General features: G+C 56.6%; 1 protein-coding gene across 1 annotated transcript in view; it reads right to left on the bottom strand.

Moving 5' to 3' along the window:
* Positions 1-849: 849 nt before the first annotated feature.
* Positions 850-13,293, bottom strand: part of COL16A1 (collagen type XVI alpha 1 chain) — a 48,997-nt gene continuing 36,553 nt past the window's right edge. The window contains exons 58-72 of the mRNA XM_012765454.3: positions 11,200-11,271; positions 10,912-10,965; positions 10,227-10,271; positions 9,987-10,031; positions 9,657-9,710; positions 9,167-9,220; positions 7,059-7,109; positions 6,635-6,724; positions 5,145-5,180; positions 4,536-4,580; positions 3,476-3,664; positions 3,054-3,120; positions 2,167-2,343; positions 1,936-2,013; positions 850-1,202 (exon numbers count right to left, since the gene is read on the bottom strand). Of these exons, the coding sequence (XP_012620908.2) occupies positions 1,000-1,202; positions 1,936-2,013; positions 2,167-2,343; positions 3,054-3,120; positions 3,476-3,664; positions 4,536-4,580; positions 5,145-5,180; positions 6,635-6,724; positions 7,059-7,109; positions 9,167-9,220; positions 9,657-9,710; positions 9,987-10,031; positions 10,227-10,271; positions 10,912-10,965; positions 11,200-11,271 (1,260 nt within the window). The 3' untranslated portion in view covers positions 850-999. The remainder of the gene's footprint in view (positions 1,203-1,935; positions 2,014-2,166; positions 2,344-3,053; positions 3,121-3,475; positions 3,665-4,535; positions 4,581-5,144; positions 5,181-6,634; positions 6,725-7,058; positions 7,110-9,166; positions 9,221-9,656; positions 9,711-9,986; positions 10,032-10,226; positions 10,272-10,911; positions 10,966-11,199; positions 11,272-13,293) is intronic.

Here is a 13,293-nt window from a genome sequence, read left to right on the forward strand (position 1 = left end):
AGCCTTTTTACATAGACAGAAGGAGACAGCAGATAGATCAACAAACTCCCAGTGGACTTTAAGGACCATGAACTTAGATCTGATCATGGCTTGCCTGCGACCCCTTTGCTCTTTCCAAAGGCCTAGGCTAGGATGTACAGGAAAAGTACATGCACATTAGAATCACAGAGGATGCCATCTGTAATCCAGAAAGTCATTACCCAAAGCACTTATGGAGACTGGTGACAGGGCCACGCATTGGTGCAGGCAGCAGGCAGGTTTCGTCTCATTTCCCAGAGCAGCATCCCCTGGTTGCCTAGGCCAGGAGCCGGAGCCTATCTTTTCTCCTGTCTGCACAGGTTTTCTAATCACAGAATTACTGGAGCATCAGCGTAAGCCTGCATGCTTGGAGGGGCTTCCAGGAGATGAACACACCTCAGCACCGAGTGGCATTTCCCAAGGTGCAACCTGGATTGGCTCTGGGTCACACTCAGGAAGTGAAGCAGGTGGGCAAAGGGTGGGTGAGGTATCAAACACTGGTTTTTTAGGGAAGCAAATAGGGAAGAGCCTTTATAACTGGGAAGTAGGGACTTCACACCTGTTTTTGGTTCACTCGCCAGGAGAGGCTGAGAATGCCGGTTCTCTAGCTAGAGAGCAGTGTGCGTGAAGGACGGGGCACGAGGTGCAGAGGGCGGCAGGATGAATCGGGAGCACCTGGAGAGGAGAGCTCCCTGCATGGCAGCACCCCACAGCTGCACTCACCACAGGCCACCAGGGAAATGCCCTTTCTTGACTCTGGGACCAAATGGGAAAAGGAGGATGACAGGGAGCTGGAGCCGCAGCACCAGAGGAGCCCTGCTGGAAGGGGAATGGCAGCAAGTTTTGTTTCTTTATTTTATTATTTAAAAAATATTAACAGCAATTAAAAACAACAAAAACATTCACAACCCGTCACAGAGTCCTGTAAGCTTTGGCCATTTATTCCCAATGGAGTCCTTCATCCGGTGGCAGGTGGGGATTTCAGCCGAAAGGCCCCTTCATGTTTTTCATGGGCGGGTACTGCTGCTCCATGGGCATGGCCCCGAAGCAGTCCGAGGGGGTACAGTGGCCAGCCTTGCCCGGCTGGCCCATGGGGCCCGGGGGACCAGGGATGCCAGGGATGCCCTGCTGGCCCATGGGTCCTGTTGCTCCCATCTTGCCATACCCTGGAGGGCCTTGAGGACCTAGAGAGGGAAGAGCCACCGAAGGGAAATCAGGAGACCCAGATCATAAGAAAAAAAGCAATAACAGGCATGGTAAACACTGCCTGACATAGGATGAGTAGTTTCCACGTCACCTCATGTTCTCATGAGGACCTAATCTGATCTTCATGTTGATTTAACAATGACGATACCACTGGCTAATTTTATTGAGAGATTCTGTGTGCCAGGCATGGGGCTGAGTGGCTTTGATGCAGTATTCATTGAATCTGCACAATAATTCCCTGAGAAAGGAGCTATTATCTAATTTTGTAGATGAGGACACAGGCTCAGAGAGGTTCACATCTGGTAAGTAGAGCACATCTGGTAAGTAGAGCAGCTGGGGCTCAGAGTTGGAACATCAGGCTTTGGCCACTCTCTTTCAGGCTCTACAGCCAGGCATGCATCTTAGAGAGTGACGCCAAGGGCATAAATGACCTCTTCAAGGTTACACAGCCAGTAAGATGCCGAGCAGGGCTTGAACTTGAGTTCCCAGGCCCTGACCACGTGCAGCTCCCTCCCACTGTGTCATGCTAGCCCAGCCTAGGACGTAGGAACAGGCACTGAGTCTCCCTGATCCCCACAGTGACATTATAATACATGGTGGTTGATTGGCCTGTAGTTACTTGGAGTTCGACACAACTGTCACAGAAGGAACAGAAAGAAAGGGGGTGTCTGCAGCTCTGGATTCGTGGTCTCAAGTGCTGCTTTTTCTTACCTGGAGGGCCGGGAAGACCATTTTCTCCTGCAATGCCAACGCCAATGTCTCCCTTTTCACCTTTAGTGCCAGGCAATCCTGGGACAAAACAAATAAAATAAGAAGTCTTTTCCCTGAGCAGAAAAATGACACAGCCAGTTGGATTATTTAAAACACACAAATCTCATATTCACGACATGGAATGCTCTGGCCTGCCCCAGGGAGCTACATCTGTCCCTGCCCCAGAGCTACCTCTCATTCCTGGCAAGCCCTGCCGTCCTTCTCTGCCAATCTGACCAGGTAGCCCAGGGGACCCCGGAGCGCCCGGCCGGCCCGGAGCACCATCCTTCCCTGGAGGCCCTGGTCGTCCTGGAGCTGCCGCCATTTCCATGGGGAACTGCATCCTGGAGGTGTAGTAGGCCATCCTCTCTGCAAGACAGGAAAAGGACAAGTCTCAGGGAGCCCCAGGGACTCAGAGTGACTGCAGATGCTGTAGCCAGGTCGCCAGCTTGGAGTCCAAAGCAGCCTTTCTTGAGAGAGGCATTTGAGCAAGGAATATGGGGGTTGGTCTCCCAAGTGGGGTCCCATGCCCTGGCCTCCACAGAGACCCTTCTGAAGCACAGCTCTGACCATGGCCTCTCTGCGCAACACCCTTAGTGGGTTCGCCGCCGGCTTCAGAATAAAGTCTAGACTCCTTGCTAGTGTTCAAGGTCTGCTTCCCAAGCAAGAAGTCCAGCCCCTTCCGGAAACTGGGTCCGTGTTTTCCCCAGTCCCTGGCACATCAGTGTTGGATGAACAAATGAAAAGAAAAAAAGCTTCAAATAAACCCACACCACCCTCTTCCAGTGGCCGCTCGCCCCTCTATTTAGAGCTCACTTCATGCAGACTCGTTTGATATCAATTTTCTTGTCTGTCTCCTTTGCTCAAGTAGGGGCTCGGGGAGGGCAGGAGGGAATCATTTCATCTCTGAACAGAGCAGGTGACAAGGAAGGTCTGACGGATAATTGAACATGTGCCTGTCAACCCCAGGCCCAGAAGTGTGTGGGGGTGAGGGGGGAGGACACTGAGCTTTAAGGAAAAGGAGGCCAAGGCAGGGCGGAGAAGCAGGAGGAAGGGCGAGCAGCACCACTGCCAATTACCATCAAACATTTTAATGATCTCTTGTCTGATGAACCTCTTGATTTCATCATAATTCACCATGTCTCCCTGAGGAAAGAGAAGAAAACATGCCTCAATTACACTTCCAAGCTCGGTGCTTTCCCCCTGGGAGAGACTTTACGGAGATAAAGGGTGGGGAGGAGGGCCAAGGTCCCAGGAGCCTCCCACGGAGTCCTAATCCGAAGTCCTAAGCCCCTCAAATGGTACAAGACATTTTGTGCCTCAGTGCATCTTTCTGGGGAGAGGATCCCTTAACCCCGCCCCACACACAGTTAAGAACCACCTATGTGGGAGTCATGCTCTCTCCCATGGAATGTCAGCAGAAGTTTCTAAAACAACCCATGTGCCACCCCACATGCCTGCTCTATGGGACAGTGCCCAAGGCCACTGCCTCCCTGCTTACCATGGAGCCAGGAACACCAGGCAATCCAGGGCTCCCCGCGGGGCCCGGAGATCCAGGGTGGCCTCTCTCTCCTGCAGGACCCGGTGGCCCAACAGGCCCCATGGAGCCACTCTTGCCAGGCCCGCCAGGCATGCCGGATCTCCCCTTCTCTCCTGCCTGGCCCTTCTGTCCCGGAGATCCCGGATCCCCCTACAAGGACAGACCCCAGTGCTGTCATATCTGTATCATGATGGCTCAGCAATCTGCCCCCCCCCCCAGGCCTTGGCATCACCCTCAGGACTGTGGTCACAGCATCTTGACAGGTCATTTTGCCTCACCGCCCCCAGGGTGGTCCTTCTAGAAGACAGTCCTCATGGTTTTACTCCCTACCTAGAGGTTCTGAGGGCTCCCGACTGCCTCAGGATAAAGGCCTAATTCTTAAGCCAGGCACTCAGGGCCCTTCACAATGTGGTCCTGATCATCCCTTCCTTAGCCTCCTCTCCCTGTCCCCACCTCCTGGCAGCCCTCACTGGTTATAATCCTCTGCTTCGGCCATGCTGTCTTGGGCCTCCCTGACTGCAGTGCCCTTCCCTCTTTCCTGCCCAGTGCACGCCTCCTCCTCCTCCAAGAAATGTTCCAGTTCTTCGGGCTGAGGGGGGTGCTCCCTTCCTCTGCCCCCCCAGTGCTGTGTCTAATCTTCTTCTGTGAAACTCGCTACATGCTAGCGTGAATGTGACTAGACTATTGCGAACACCTATCGTTCCGAGACCTCTGTTTATCCACGGCCAGGACAGAGGGCCTGGAACATGAGCAAGAGCGAGTGGATGTTTGTGGAATGAAAAAATGAATGAATCCATCCATCAACAAGCGAATGAACTAGAGATTTCCGTTCCCTCAACCACAGCTCCCTCAACCACCCACGAGAGAAGTCTTCAGACACAAGCTTGCACCAAGGTCGGCCCACCGTTCCCTTGCCCACCGACCTTCCCCAGTCTCCTCTCTGTGGCTAACGTCGTAACTTGGAGCTGGGCTCAAACAGCTCACGAGCTTCTCCTCTCGAGCCCAGCTAGTGCCCACTCACCTTGAGGCCAGGAGGCCCGTAGAGTCCCTGTTTCCCAGGGGGTCCCTGGAGGAAAGCAAAAGCCGGGGGTCAAGTCTGGGCAGCGTCTCTGCAACATCCTGGGGGAAGGTGGCGTGAAAGACCACCTTAGCCCCGGCTGCGTCCAGCTGGGCTCTGTGTGAGCACGGAGGGGCTCAGAGGACAGAGGGGCTGGCAGCTGCAGGGAGTATGATGTCCCCTGGGGCATGGCCTTGCTTGATCATGTGGCTGTCGCCGATCACAGATGAGGGGTGAGAAGAAGTCGGATTGGGAGGGCCAGTCTGTGGCATATTGTAAGCATGGCAAGAGCTGGTGCCCAGGAAATGTTTGTTTGGAGTTTATTAATATTATTGTTGCTTTTTGACCAGGTACAGGGTAAAAAAAATAAATAAATAAAACAAGTCTCACTCCCATTCCTGTCGCCTAGTCCCCAGTTTCTCTCCCAGAGTGAGTGTTCACAGTGTCCTGTGTATTTGCCCAGAGATAGTCTGGACATGTAGGGAATGCTGCCGAGCGAAGGAAGAGGGGTTGGGGCAAGGCGAGGGGCTAGGAGTCTCCCTAGAGAACAGGAGAAGAGCAGCACGATCGTACCTCTTTGCCGACCGCGCCATCTGCACCAGGCTCCCCCTGGGGAGTAGACAACAGTGGAGACATGATGAGTTCCAGCCCAGTTTGGTGTCACATGCCTGACTTTGGCTACTGGGTTCCACCAAGGAGCCACGATCCTCCAGCCCTCACCCTCTGACACTCTGGGCACAGGCCGTGGAAACTCAGACCCCAGCCCACGCTGCAGCCTAGTCCCAGAACCCCACCCTGACAGCTCCCGCTGCACCCCTACTGAGCTCTCCAAGGGAGGGACAGGCTGAACCTGCCTGGCTCTGCCTTAGGATCTGGCACCTACACTCCCTTGCTCTGAGTAGGTTACTGTTTGCTGAATGGACACATGCTCGCCAGTGGGGTCCCAGAGACTGACTAGGGCCGCCTGAGCTGCTCCCTCCCCACGACAGGAGAAGCTGCTTCCTCAGGCCAGCCCCCCCACCCAGGGATGCTGGGGAAGAGGAATCTGCGACTGCAAGGCAAGGGGTAGATTTTTCCAGGGTCCCTGGAGGCTCCTGAGACTGCAGGCAGAGAGGGAGGCAGGGTCCTTGGCAGGAGGCAGAGTTAGCCCGCATGGTGAGACCAGGCCCTCCTGGCAGATGGGCCGACTGGAGTCACCCCCGCCCCTGTCCCACTCCAGGCCACAGGTCTGGGTCATCGTTCCTGCTCCCCAGGAGAAAGTCTGCCTTGGTGGAGAGCACCATGACGGGGTAGGAGACCTGGGTCCCTGAGGTTTCCCAGGGGACTTTTCATCCCAGAGTCTGGCAAACCAGTTCCACCTGAGATCTGGAACTTCTGAAAGGGGTAGTTTTGCAGAGTGGCTAAGGACACAAGTTCTGGAATCAGGCAGCCTAGGGACCAAACCCAGCTCTTCCTCTCACTAGCTGTGGGACGCTGAGCAACCTAGGTAACCTTGCTAACCCTCGGCGTCCTCACCTGTACAACGGGACAATCATATCTACTAAATGGGGTTGCGGCGCAGATTGAGACTAAGTGCGCATCAGACAGTTCGCCATTCAGCACACGGTCGGTGATCGATACATCATCACTTTTAGTGTTAAACATTAGCTGAGACCAAGTCGTGGTTTCCGAAGAGCTCAGAGAGTTACAGCCACAGCATCACGTTTCTGGTTCCTGACATTTACAAAGATTTTCTGCAGTTGCGGACAAGCTCCCTGGGGAAGGGGCAGGGGCAGACAGGGACGAGTCTCCCCTGTCTGACAATAGACGAGGGATCTGCACGAGGTTGATGCTGGTGCATGGTCCAAGGCGTGACCTTGTGTGCAGCTGGCACAGCCTGGCATACAGGGCCTGTCTTTCCAAGGATGACGTGATCCTGAGGTGTATGTGTCGTGCCTCCTGCCACATGCCACACTAACTGCCTTTCCCTCCTTGGAGACCCTAGATGTGCAGGGCTGCACTCCGCTGCCCTTCAGCCCTCTGACCCCTTCCCCTTCGGCCTCGCCATAGATGTGGGGTCTTACCGGGGGGCCAGGGTGTCCAGGAGGGCCAGGCTGGCCTGGGAGGCCTGCAAGGCCCCTTTCTCCAGTGGCTCCTCGGTCTCCTTTCAGGCCCTGGAGAACAGGAAGGGCGATGGTGAAGGGGCGGAAGGGGTAAAGTGGACCCACACAGCCAGAGGCAGACACCGCATCGTGTGATGGGGACTGCGTCCCCTACTCCCAGGCCCCAGAGCGGGAGGTGACGCTGCCTGAACTTGCAGCAGGACCCCGGGATGGCCTCCAGCCCTCTCAGAAGCCCTTCACCACCTCCTGGAAGGGGAGCTATCTGGAGACAGGGAAGGAGGGGTGGGGTACACTGTCCTCCGTCCCCCCAGCTTCCTCTGAAGGAGCCACGGCACAGCAGGGCGGAGCTGCTGGGAGGGGACAAGGAAGGGCACATGTCACTCACCATGGCAGAGATCCCAGCTGGTCCTGGCTGGCCTGGAGGCCCTGGTGGCCCCTAAAGAGAGCAGAGTCAGTGGGACAGAAACTGGCTCTAATAACAAGCCCCTGGGCGGCGGAGGGCCTGGCAGCAGGAACAAGCCCTAAAGTTCGGCAGCTCTGTTCTCCTGAAACCCTTCTGGCCCTTCCAGCCTTGCACTTGGGCTTCTGCCAGAAGATTTGTGCCCAGAGCTGAGGTTGGGGACCTGCCTGCCTTCCCACGCTGAGTGGTGCATCTGGGCTGTGCTGAGGGGGGCTGATCTGGGAGCCACCGCCAGAGGCCAAGTGCAGAGGGCAAAGGCCTGGGGCATTAGCTGCCTGGCCTGGAGTGAGACCCCTTCTTCCCCAAAGGCAGCCACTTCTTGTTGTTCTAGGGAAGAGGCAAGACCAGGCCTAGTGGGGGTGAGGGCGGTGGCTAGGCACCCACTCCAACATCTGCAGGGACAAGCTCCAGGGTGGCACTCGGGCCCACCAACTCCCTGCTGCCGCTGACACCGGAGAGCAATGAGACTCCAACACATGGCTGCTCCCTCCTGCCTGCACTATGGCTGCATCCGAAACGCCCTCCTCCACCTCTGGGTCCATATCTTTGCCTCTGAAGCACAGCTCAAATGTCACCTCCCTGGCTAAGAGGGGACACCTTCTCTGCATCCCTCGGTACTGGGGTCTGTCTCAGAGCACTTCCCTCCACACTCGCACACAGAAAGCTCCAGAGGCCGTGGCCTGTTGTACTCATCTCGGGTCTCCTGGGACAGAAATGCCCAGCACTGGGACCGTCACACAGCAGGGGGACCGGGCTGGATGGACAGAGGTGAGACAGGGAGGCCTGCACCCACCTCGTCCCCAGTCCCTGCTGAGTCTGCAGTGGGGCCACAGTTCAGAGTGTGCGACACTGTCTTTCATCCGTAATGTGAGGGGGACCAGGCTAGACCTGGCGTTCCCAATCCAGGGCCCCCAGACCCCTTGAGATGCATAAAAATAGTATGGGGACCTGAGAGCTCCTTTTTTTGGTCATGAACTATTTTTAACATTTCCAAAAGCCTCCTGGAAGTCACACAGCCAGCCTCACAGGGCTGCGACAACATGCTACCATCTCGCTTTCCTCAGAGCCTATCGGCTCAGTCTGTCACACTGATCAAAGGCGCGCCTGGCAGTCGTCTGTGTTACTGATGAGTAAAGGAGATGGGAAATTCATTACTGCTTAATAAACATCCTCTCCAAGTGGCCCCATCTCAGTAAACACACCACCTACTCACCCAGTTGTCCAAGCCAAATGCAGGCGTCATCCCGATTCCCCTCTTTCTACCACTGCGCCTGCCCCGACAGGTCATCCGCAAGTCCTCCACCTCCAAACACGTCCCAGCTCTGTCCACGCTGCCCCGTCCACTATAGCCACGCAGCCACCACGTCCACGGGCGCGCCCTCCCACACTCCCGGCCACGCCGCTGGGGGCCTCCCCTTCCAGCACCAGGCCAGCTCTCCTTTCCTTCTCACATGTCCCCAAACCACGCTCCAGCCACCCGGACCTTCTTGGGGTTCCTCAAATACACCAAGCTCCTCTCTGCCTTAGGCCCCTTGTCCCAGCTGCCCCTTGCCTGGGACTCCCCACCCCACGGCTCACTGGCTGGCTCCTCCTTTTATTCAGGCCTCAGCTCAATTGTCACTTCTCCAGTAAGGGTTCCTCTGAAGTCCCCTCACTGTCCCTCCTTATAACATCATATTAGTTTGCTTGCTGTGTCTGCTCGAAAGCCCTATGACATCAGGGGACCTTGTCTGTCTTGCTCATTGCTGTTGCCCAATGCTTGGAACAGTGCCTGGTATGGGGCAGGTGCTCACTAATTATTTGTTGACTAACTGAGTGACCTTCATCTGATACATGAACTTGAATGTGCTCAGAAAATAAGAAAATGGTGAAAAACCTGGGAATCACAGAACTGGGTGAGCTCAGGACCCCTCCTGGCTCTCATGGTTGTGGCAGCTCCTCCGGTCAGTTCTTTCAGGTCATCCCAGGCTGTCCCCAACCCCCAACAGAATCCCGACTCCCGCAGGGGCAGAGACAAAAGCAGTTTAACTCACAACATGGCCGGGAGGGCCGGGTCTTCCCTGGGGTCCCATGGCACCAGGCTCACCCTGCAGGAGCCAGAAAAAGGAAGAGGTGACACGGAAATGGACTGACTTGTGCACACGGCTGTGGGATGGGAGAGGGCTGAGCAGGGCAGGTGGGAATGGCAATGGCTGGAGGAGCCGGACCGAGTCCCAGCCTCCTGACCTGAGTCCTCCAGGGCTGGAGGGACCAGCCCTGTCCCATGAGAACTGCTGGGTAGAGACAGCACAGCCCCAGCCTGAGCAGGCCAGGCCCTGCCTTTTTGGGTTGGTGACCCAGCAGCCTCCTGGGAGCAGAACCAGTTACAACACTTACAAGAAAGGAGAAAGTTCAAGATGTGCAGGGGTGGGTGAAACCTCCCCTAGGGGGCTGAGGAGGGAAGGCAGCCACATTGCCAGTGAGCAGGAGACTCAGCAGAGTCCAAAGGCCAACTCAAGGCAGTGTGAGGTCCCTGGACCTTACCTCCGCTCCGGGCCGGCCATTGCTGCCAGGGGGACCTGGTTTGCCACAGTCACCCTAGAAGAGAGGGGCAGCTGGGGCTCACCAGACCTTCACATGGCACCCCCACCCAAGTCAACCCCACAGCACAGGGGCTCTGCCAGGTAGGCAGTGAGGCCCTGACCCAGTCTTCCAAGGCGCCGGTGGCCTCAGGAGGTTCAGATGCAGGGATGGCTTCTCAGCCAAGGGGCAGGTGGCACCTGCACGCCGACCCCTAGGCTGCCATGTCTGTCTGGGGTCAGTCCTTCAGGAGAGCAGAGAAAACCTGTGTGGCAGAGATCACCAGACCCTTACCTTAGGTCCTGGGAGGCCAGGATGTCCTGTTTTCCCCTTAAAGCCCTGGAAGAAAAAGCAGGGAGCTCTCATGGCCCTTGCCAGGGGCCTCTTCCCACTCCGTCACCCTCAGGTTAAACAAATCAAACCAATCCAGCGTGAAAATGTGGCCCACAGAGGACCTGGATTGTGGATGCCACACCCTGCCAGGCAGAGGCTGCGACTGCTCAGCTCCCAACTCCTTCCTGCAGCTCCACTTACCGGGGGTCCCATGAGTCCAGGGGGGCCAGCAGGGCCAGGGTCCCCCTAGGGAAAGAGACCAGGGCATGAGACAGGAGCTTTGTACAGCTTGTTCCCAAGTCATGTGCCACATTCTGCCCCCACCAGCCCCTCCCCAGCTGTCCCAGGGCAGAGGGATTGTCGCATGGGGCAGAGGAAAGAACTCAAGCCTGGCCTGGCCTCTGACTGCCTGTGGGCCCTCAGCGAACCCCAGCCCCTCTCCAGGCCTTACTCTTCCATCTTTGGGGTACAGAAAGGGGTTGACCTTGATATTCTGCCCTTTGCTGTGGCCCCATCCCTTTTGGATTTGCCCCGAAAAACGAGACCCAAGAGCCAGGACTTGCTCAAGTCCTTCCATGTCTGCAGTCTGATTCTTCCTGAAACCCAGCTGAGCTCCCTGGGTTGCCTGAGCTTCTGGATATAAATTTATTCCTGTCACTGCTGCCTTTGATGAAGCCCAGCTCATCTAGGCTCATTAAGGCCACTGGGAGAGCTGGGAAACCGAGGGGCTCTGGTGCCATCAGGGAGGCGGTTGCAGTGGGAGACAGGCTGAGGGAAGGCAGAGACAAAGAGGGGACGCTCGGTGCCTTTCTTCAGGGTCCCCTTGACTGGCTCCTGGGGAAGGAGGGAGAGGAGGGGCGCCTGCCCTCCCGGCGCATCGTCTCACCCGCAGGCCGGGCTTGCCGTCCTTCCCATCCAGACCGTCCAGCCCGGCCGGGCCCTGCCAACAGGAAAGAGGCATTTCTGCACGCCTGTGCGGGGTCCTGGGAAACAGGGGACCTGACCGACCACGCTGCGCAACTCTCTCCACTCCCACACCAACTCCCACCCCTAGCACACGCACACATGCACGTGCACACACATACACACATGTATGTACACACATGCATGTACATACACACCCTCACACACACCCGCCCCCGCGGGCCTGCCAGGCTAACGGGCACGCACTCACCTGAATCCCAGGAGGTCCTGGTGGCCCAGGGGAACCAGGCATGCCTGCCGGGCCTCGCATCCCTTCGCTGCCCTGGAAACCAGACCCACAACACAGTCAGCAGGGCCTTGCCCGGCCCTTGGAGACTAGGCCTGGGCCAGGGCTTCTGGTGACTACCGGACAGCTGGCTTCTGACCCAGTTTAGTCCTGGCCTAACTGCATATATTCTACACCACCTCCCCAAGAGGTTCTGTCTACATGTGCAAAGCACCCCCCTTTCCTCACTGCTCCATGAGCAAGGGACAGAGCATCTTCAGGGCTGACCCAGGGGCTGGCGTGGTGGCTGCTCAGTGGCATGTGCTGAGCTGAAAGCACACGTTCAATGGGCCCCAACAGCACACTGAGCACCGTGTGGGCTCTCATTCCCCAAGATGAAAAAAGTGGGTGGCCCCTGTTCCCAAGGAGAACACAGTCCAGTGAGGGCCACAGGCCTGCCAAACCCAAGGCAAAGCAACAGTCCATGTGCTGTGTGTGGAAGGGCTGGGGGAGTTCAGAAGAGGTAGCAGCTCATTCTGGTGGGGGTCAGGGACAGTGCCACAGAGAGTCACCAGCCACCAGCCTCTGAAGGACATTTGGGATTGGGCCGGTGGAGGAGAAAAGCATGTGCCAGAGGGAACCTAAGAGAAGGATAGGGATTTGGAAGTGGTCACATGCCTGGCCTGGCCAGGGTGTCCAGGCGGGAGAAGTCCGAGCCTGGTTGGTGAGGGCCCTGAATGCCGTGCTTAACGTTATCACACAGACCAGTGGCTTTCAAACTGTATTTTTCAGAGCCCTGGGGACTCCTGGGGAGCCTCAAAGCTGGGGCCATGAAGTGGGAACCCAAAGGGTGGACTCCAGGCCCCTTACCCTTGTTTTAGCCAGAGCAACTCCACTGGTATCTATTTTATAGATTGAGGCTTTGTATGAGCTTTTGTGTGACAAAAAGGCTCAATGACTATAAAATAAAGTCTGAAAACAACTGCTACAGGTACTAGGGAGCCATCAAAGGTTCAAAGCAGGGGAGTGATGAGAACAGATGCATGAATTGGAACGTTTACCAGAAAAGGAGAGGAGGCAAGATGCTTCATCTGCTTGGGGCTGGGGGGCTGGCTGCTGCATTCTTAGTGGGGACAAGGTGGCTGCCTGGATCAGTGGCTGTGGGGTGGTCTAGGGTAAGGGACCGTCTAGAGGAAGAGATCCTGCTAGAGACCTGGCAAAAGGGAAAAAGAGCCAAGGGGGCAATGCAATGCCACCAGCCACCAGGAGGGGTCAGCACAGCCCCAGCCAAAGTCAGCCCTCACTGGGAGTCTGGATGGAGAACCACTGGCCAGAGGTTTGGGATTCTCTGCAATGACCAGCCTAAGGAGAGCAGGGGCTGCTACCTAGGTCCTTCACAGGGAAGGGAAGGAGGGAAGGGAGATGGCAACCACCACTGCCCCAACCACAGCTGATGGGCACTGGCTCTGGAGACAGAGGCACCCAGGCCCTCCTGGAGCTGGGAGGGCAGTTAGCTCTGCTGCTAACACACCGTGTGCCCCTGGGCTGCTCCCAGCCTTGGAGACAGACTCTCACTCTATTGTCCCAGACTAGAGTATAGCAGTATGATCATAGCTCACTGCAACCTCAAACTCCTGGGCTCAAGTGATCCTCCTGCCTCAGCCTCCCCAGTAGCTGGGAATACAGGTGAGCGCCACAATGCCCAGCTAATTTTTCTATTTGTAGTAGAGACAGGGTCTTGGTCTTGCTCAGGCTGGTCATGAACTCCTGAGCTCAAGCACTTCAGCCTCCCAGGGTGCTAGGATGACAGGCATTAGCCACTGTGCCTGGCCTGCCCCCAGCCTTTTGGACCTCAGTTTCCCCTCCTGCACAGTTAGAAGTTAATGTGTGTACTCCCAGAGGAAAGGGCCCCTCCCTCTGGGCCCCGATCTCTGCACACGAAGCTCAGAAGTTAATCCCGGGACCTTGTACGTCAGTGCCCAGCACATATAGAGAGGCCAGAAGTTGGGCCGGGACAGGGACTTGAGCCCCCTCAACCAGGGCAGAGCCACATCTCTAGAGTTGATCAAACCAATTCAA

The sequence above is a fragment of the Microcebus murinus genome, chromosome 2, assembly GCF_040939455.1.
Source record: "Microcebus murinus isolate Inina chromosome 2, M.murinus_Inina_mat1.0, whole genome shotgun sequence".
NCBI classification, from domain to species: Eukaryota; Metazoa; Chordata; class Mammalia; order Primates; family Cheirogaleidae; genus Microcebus; species Microcebus murinus.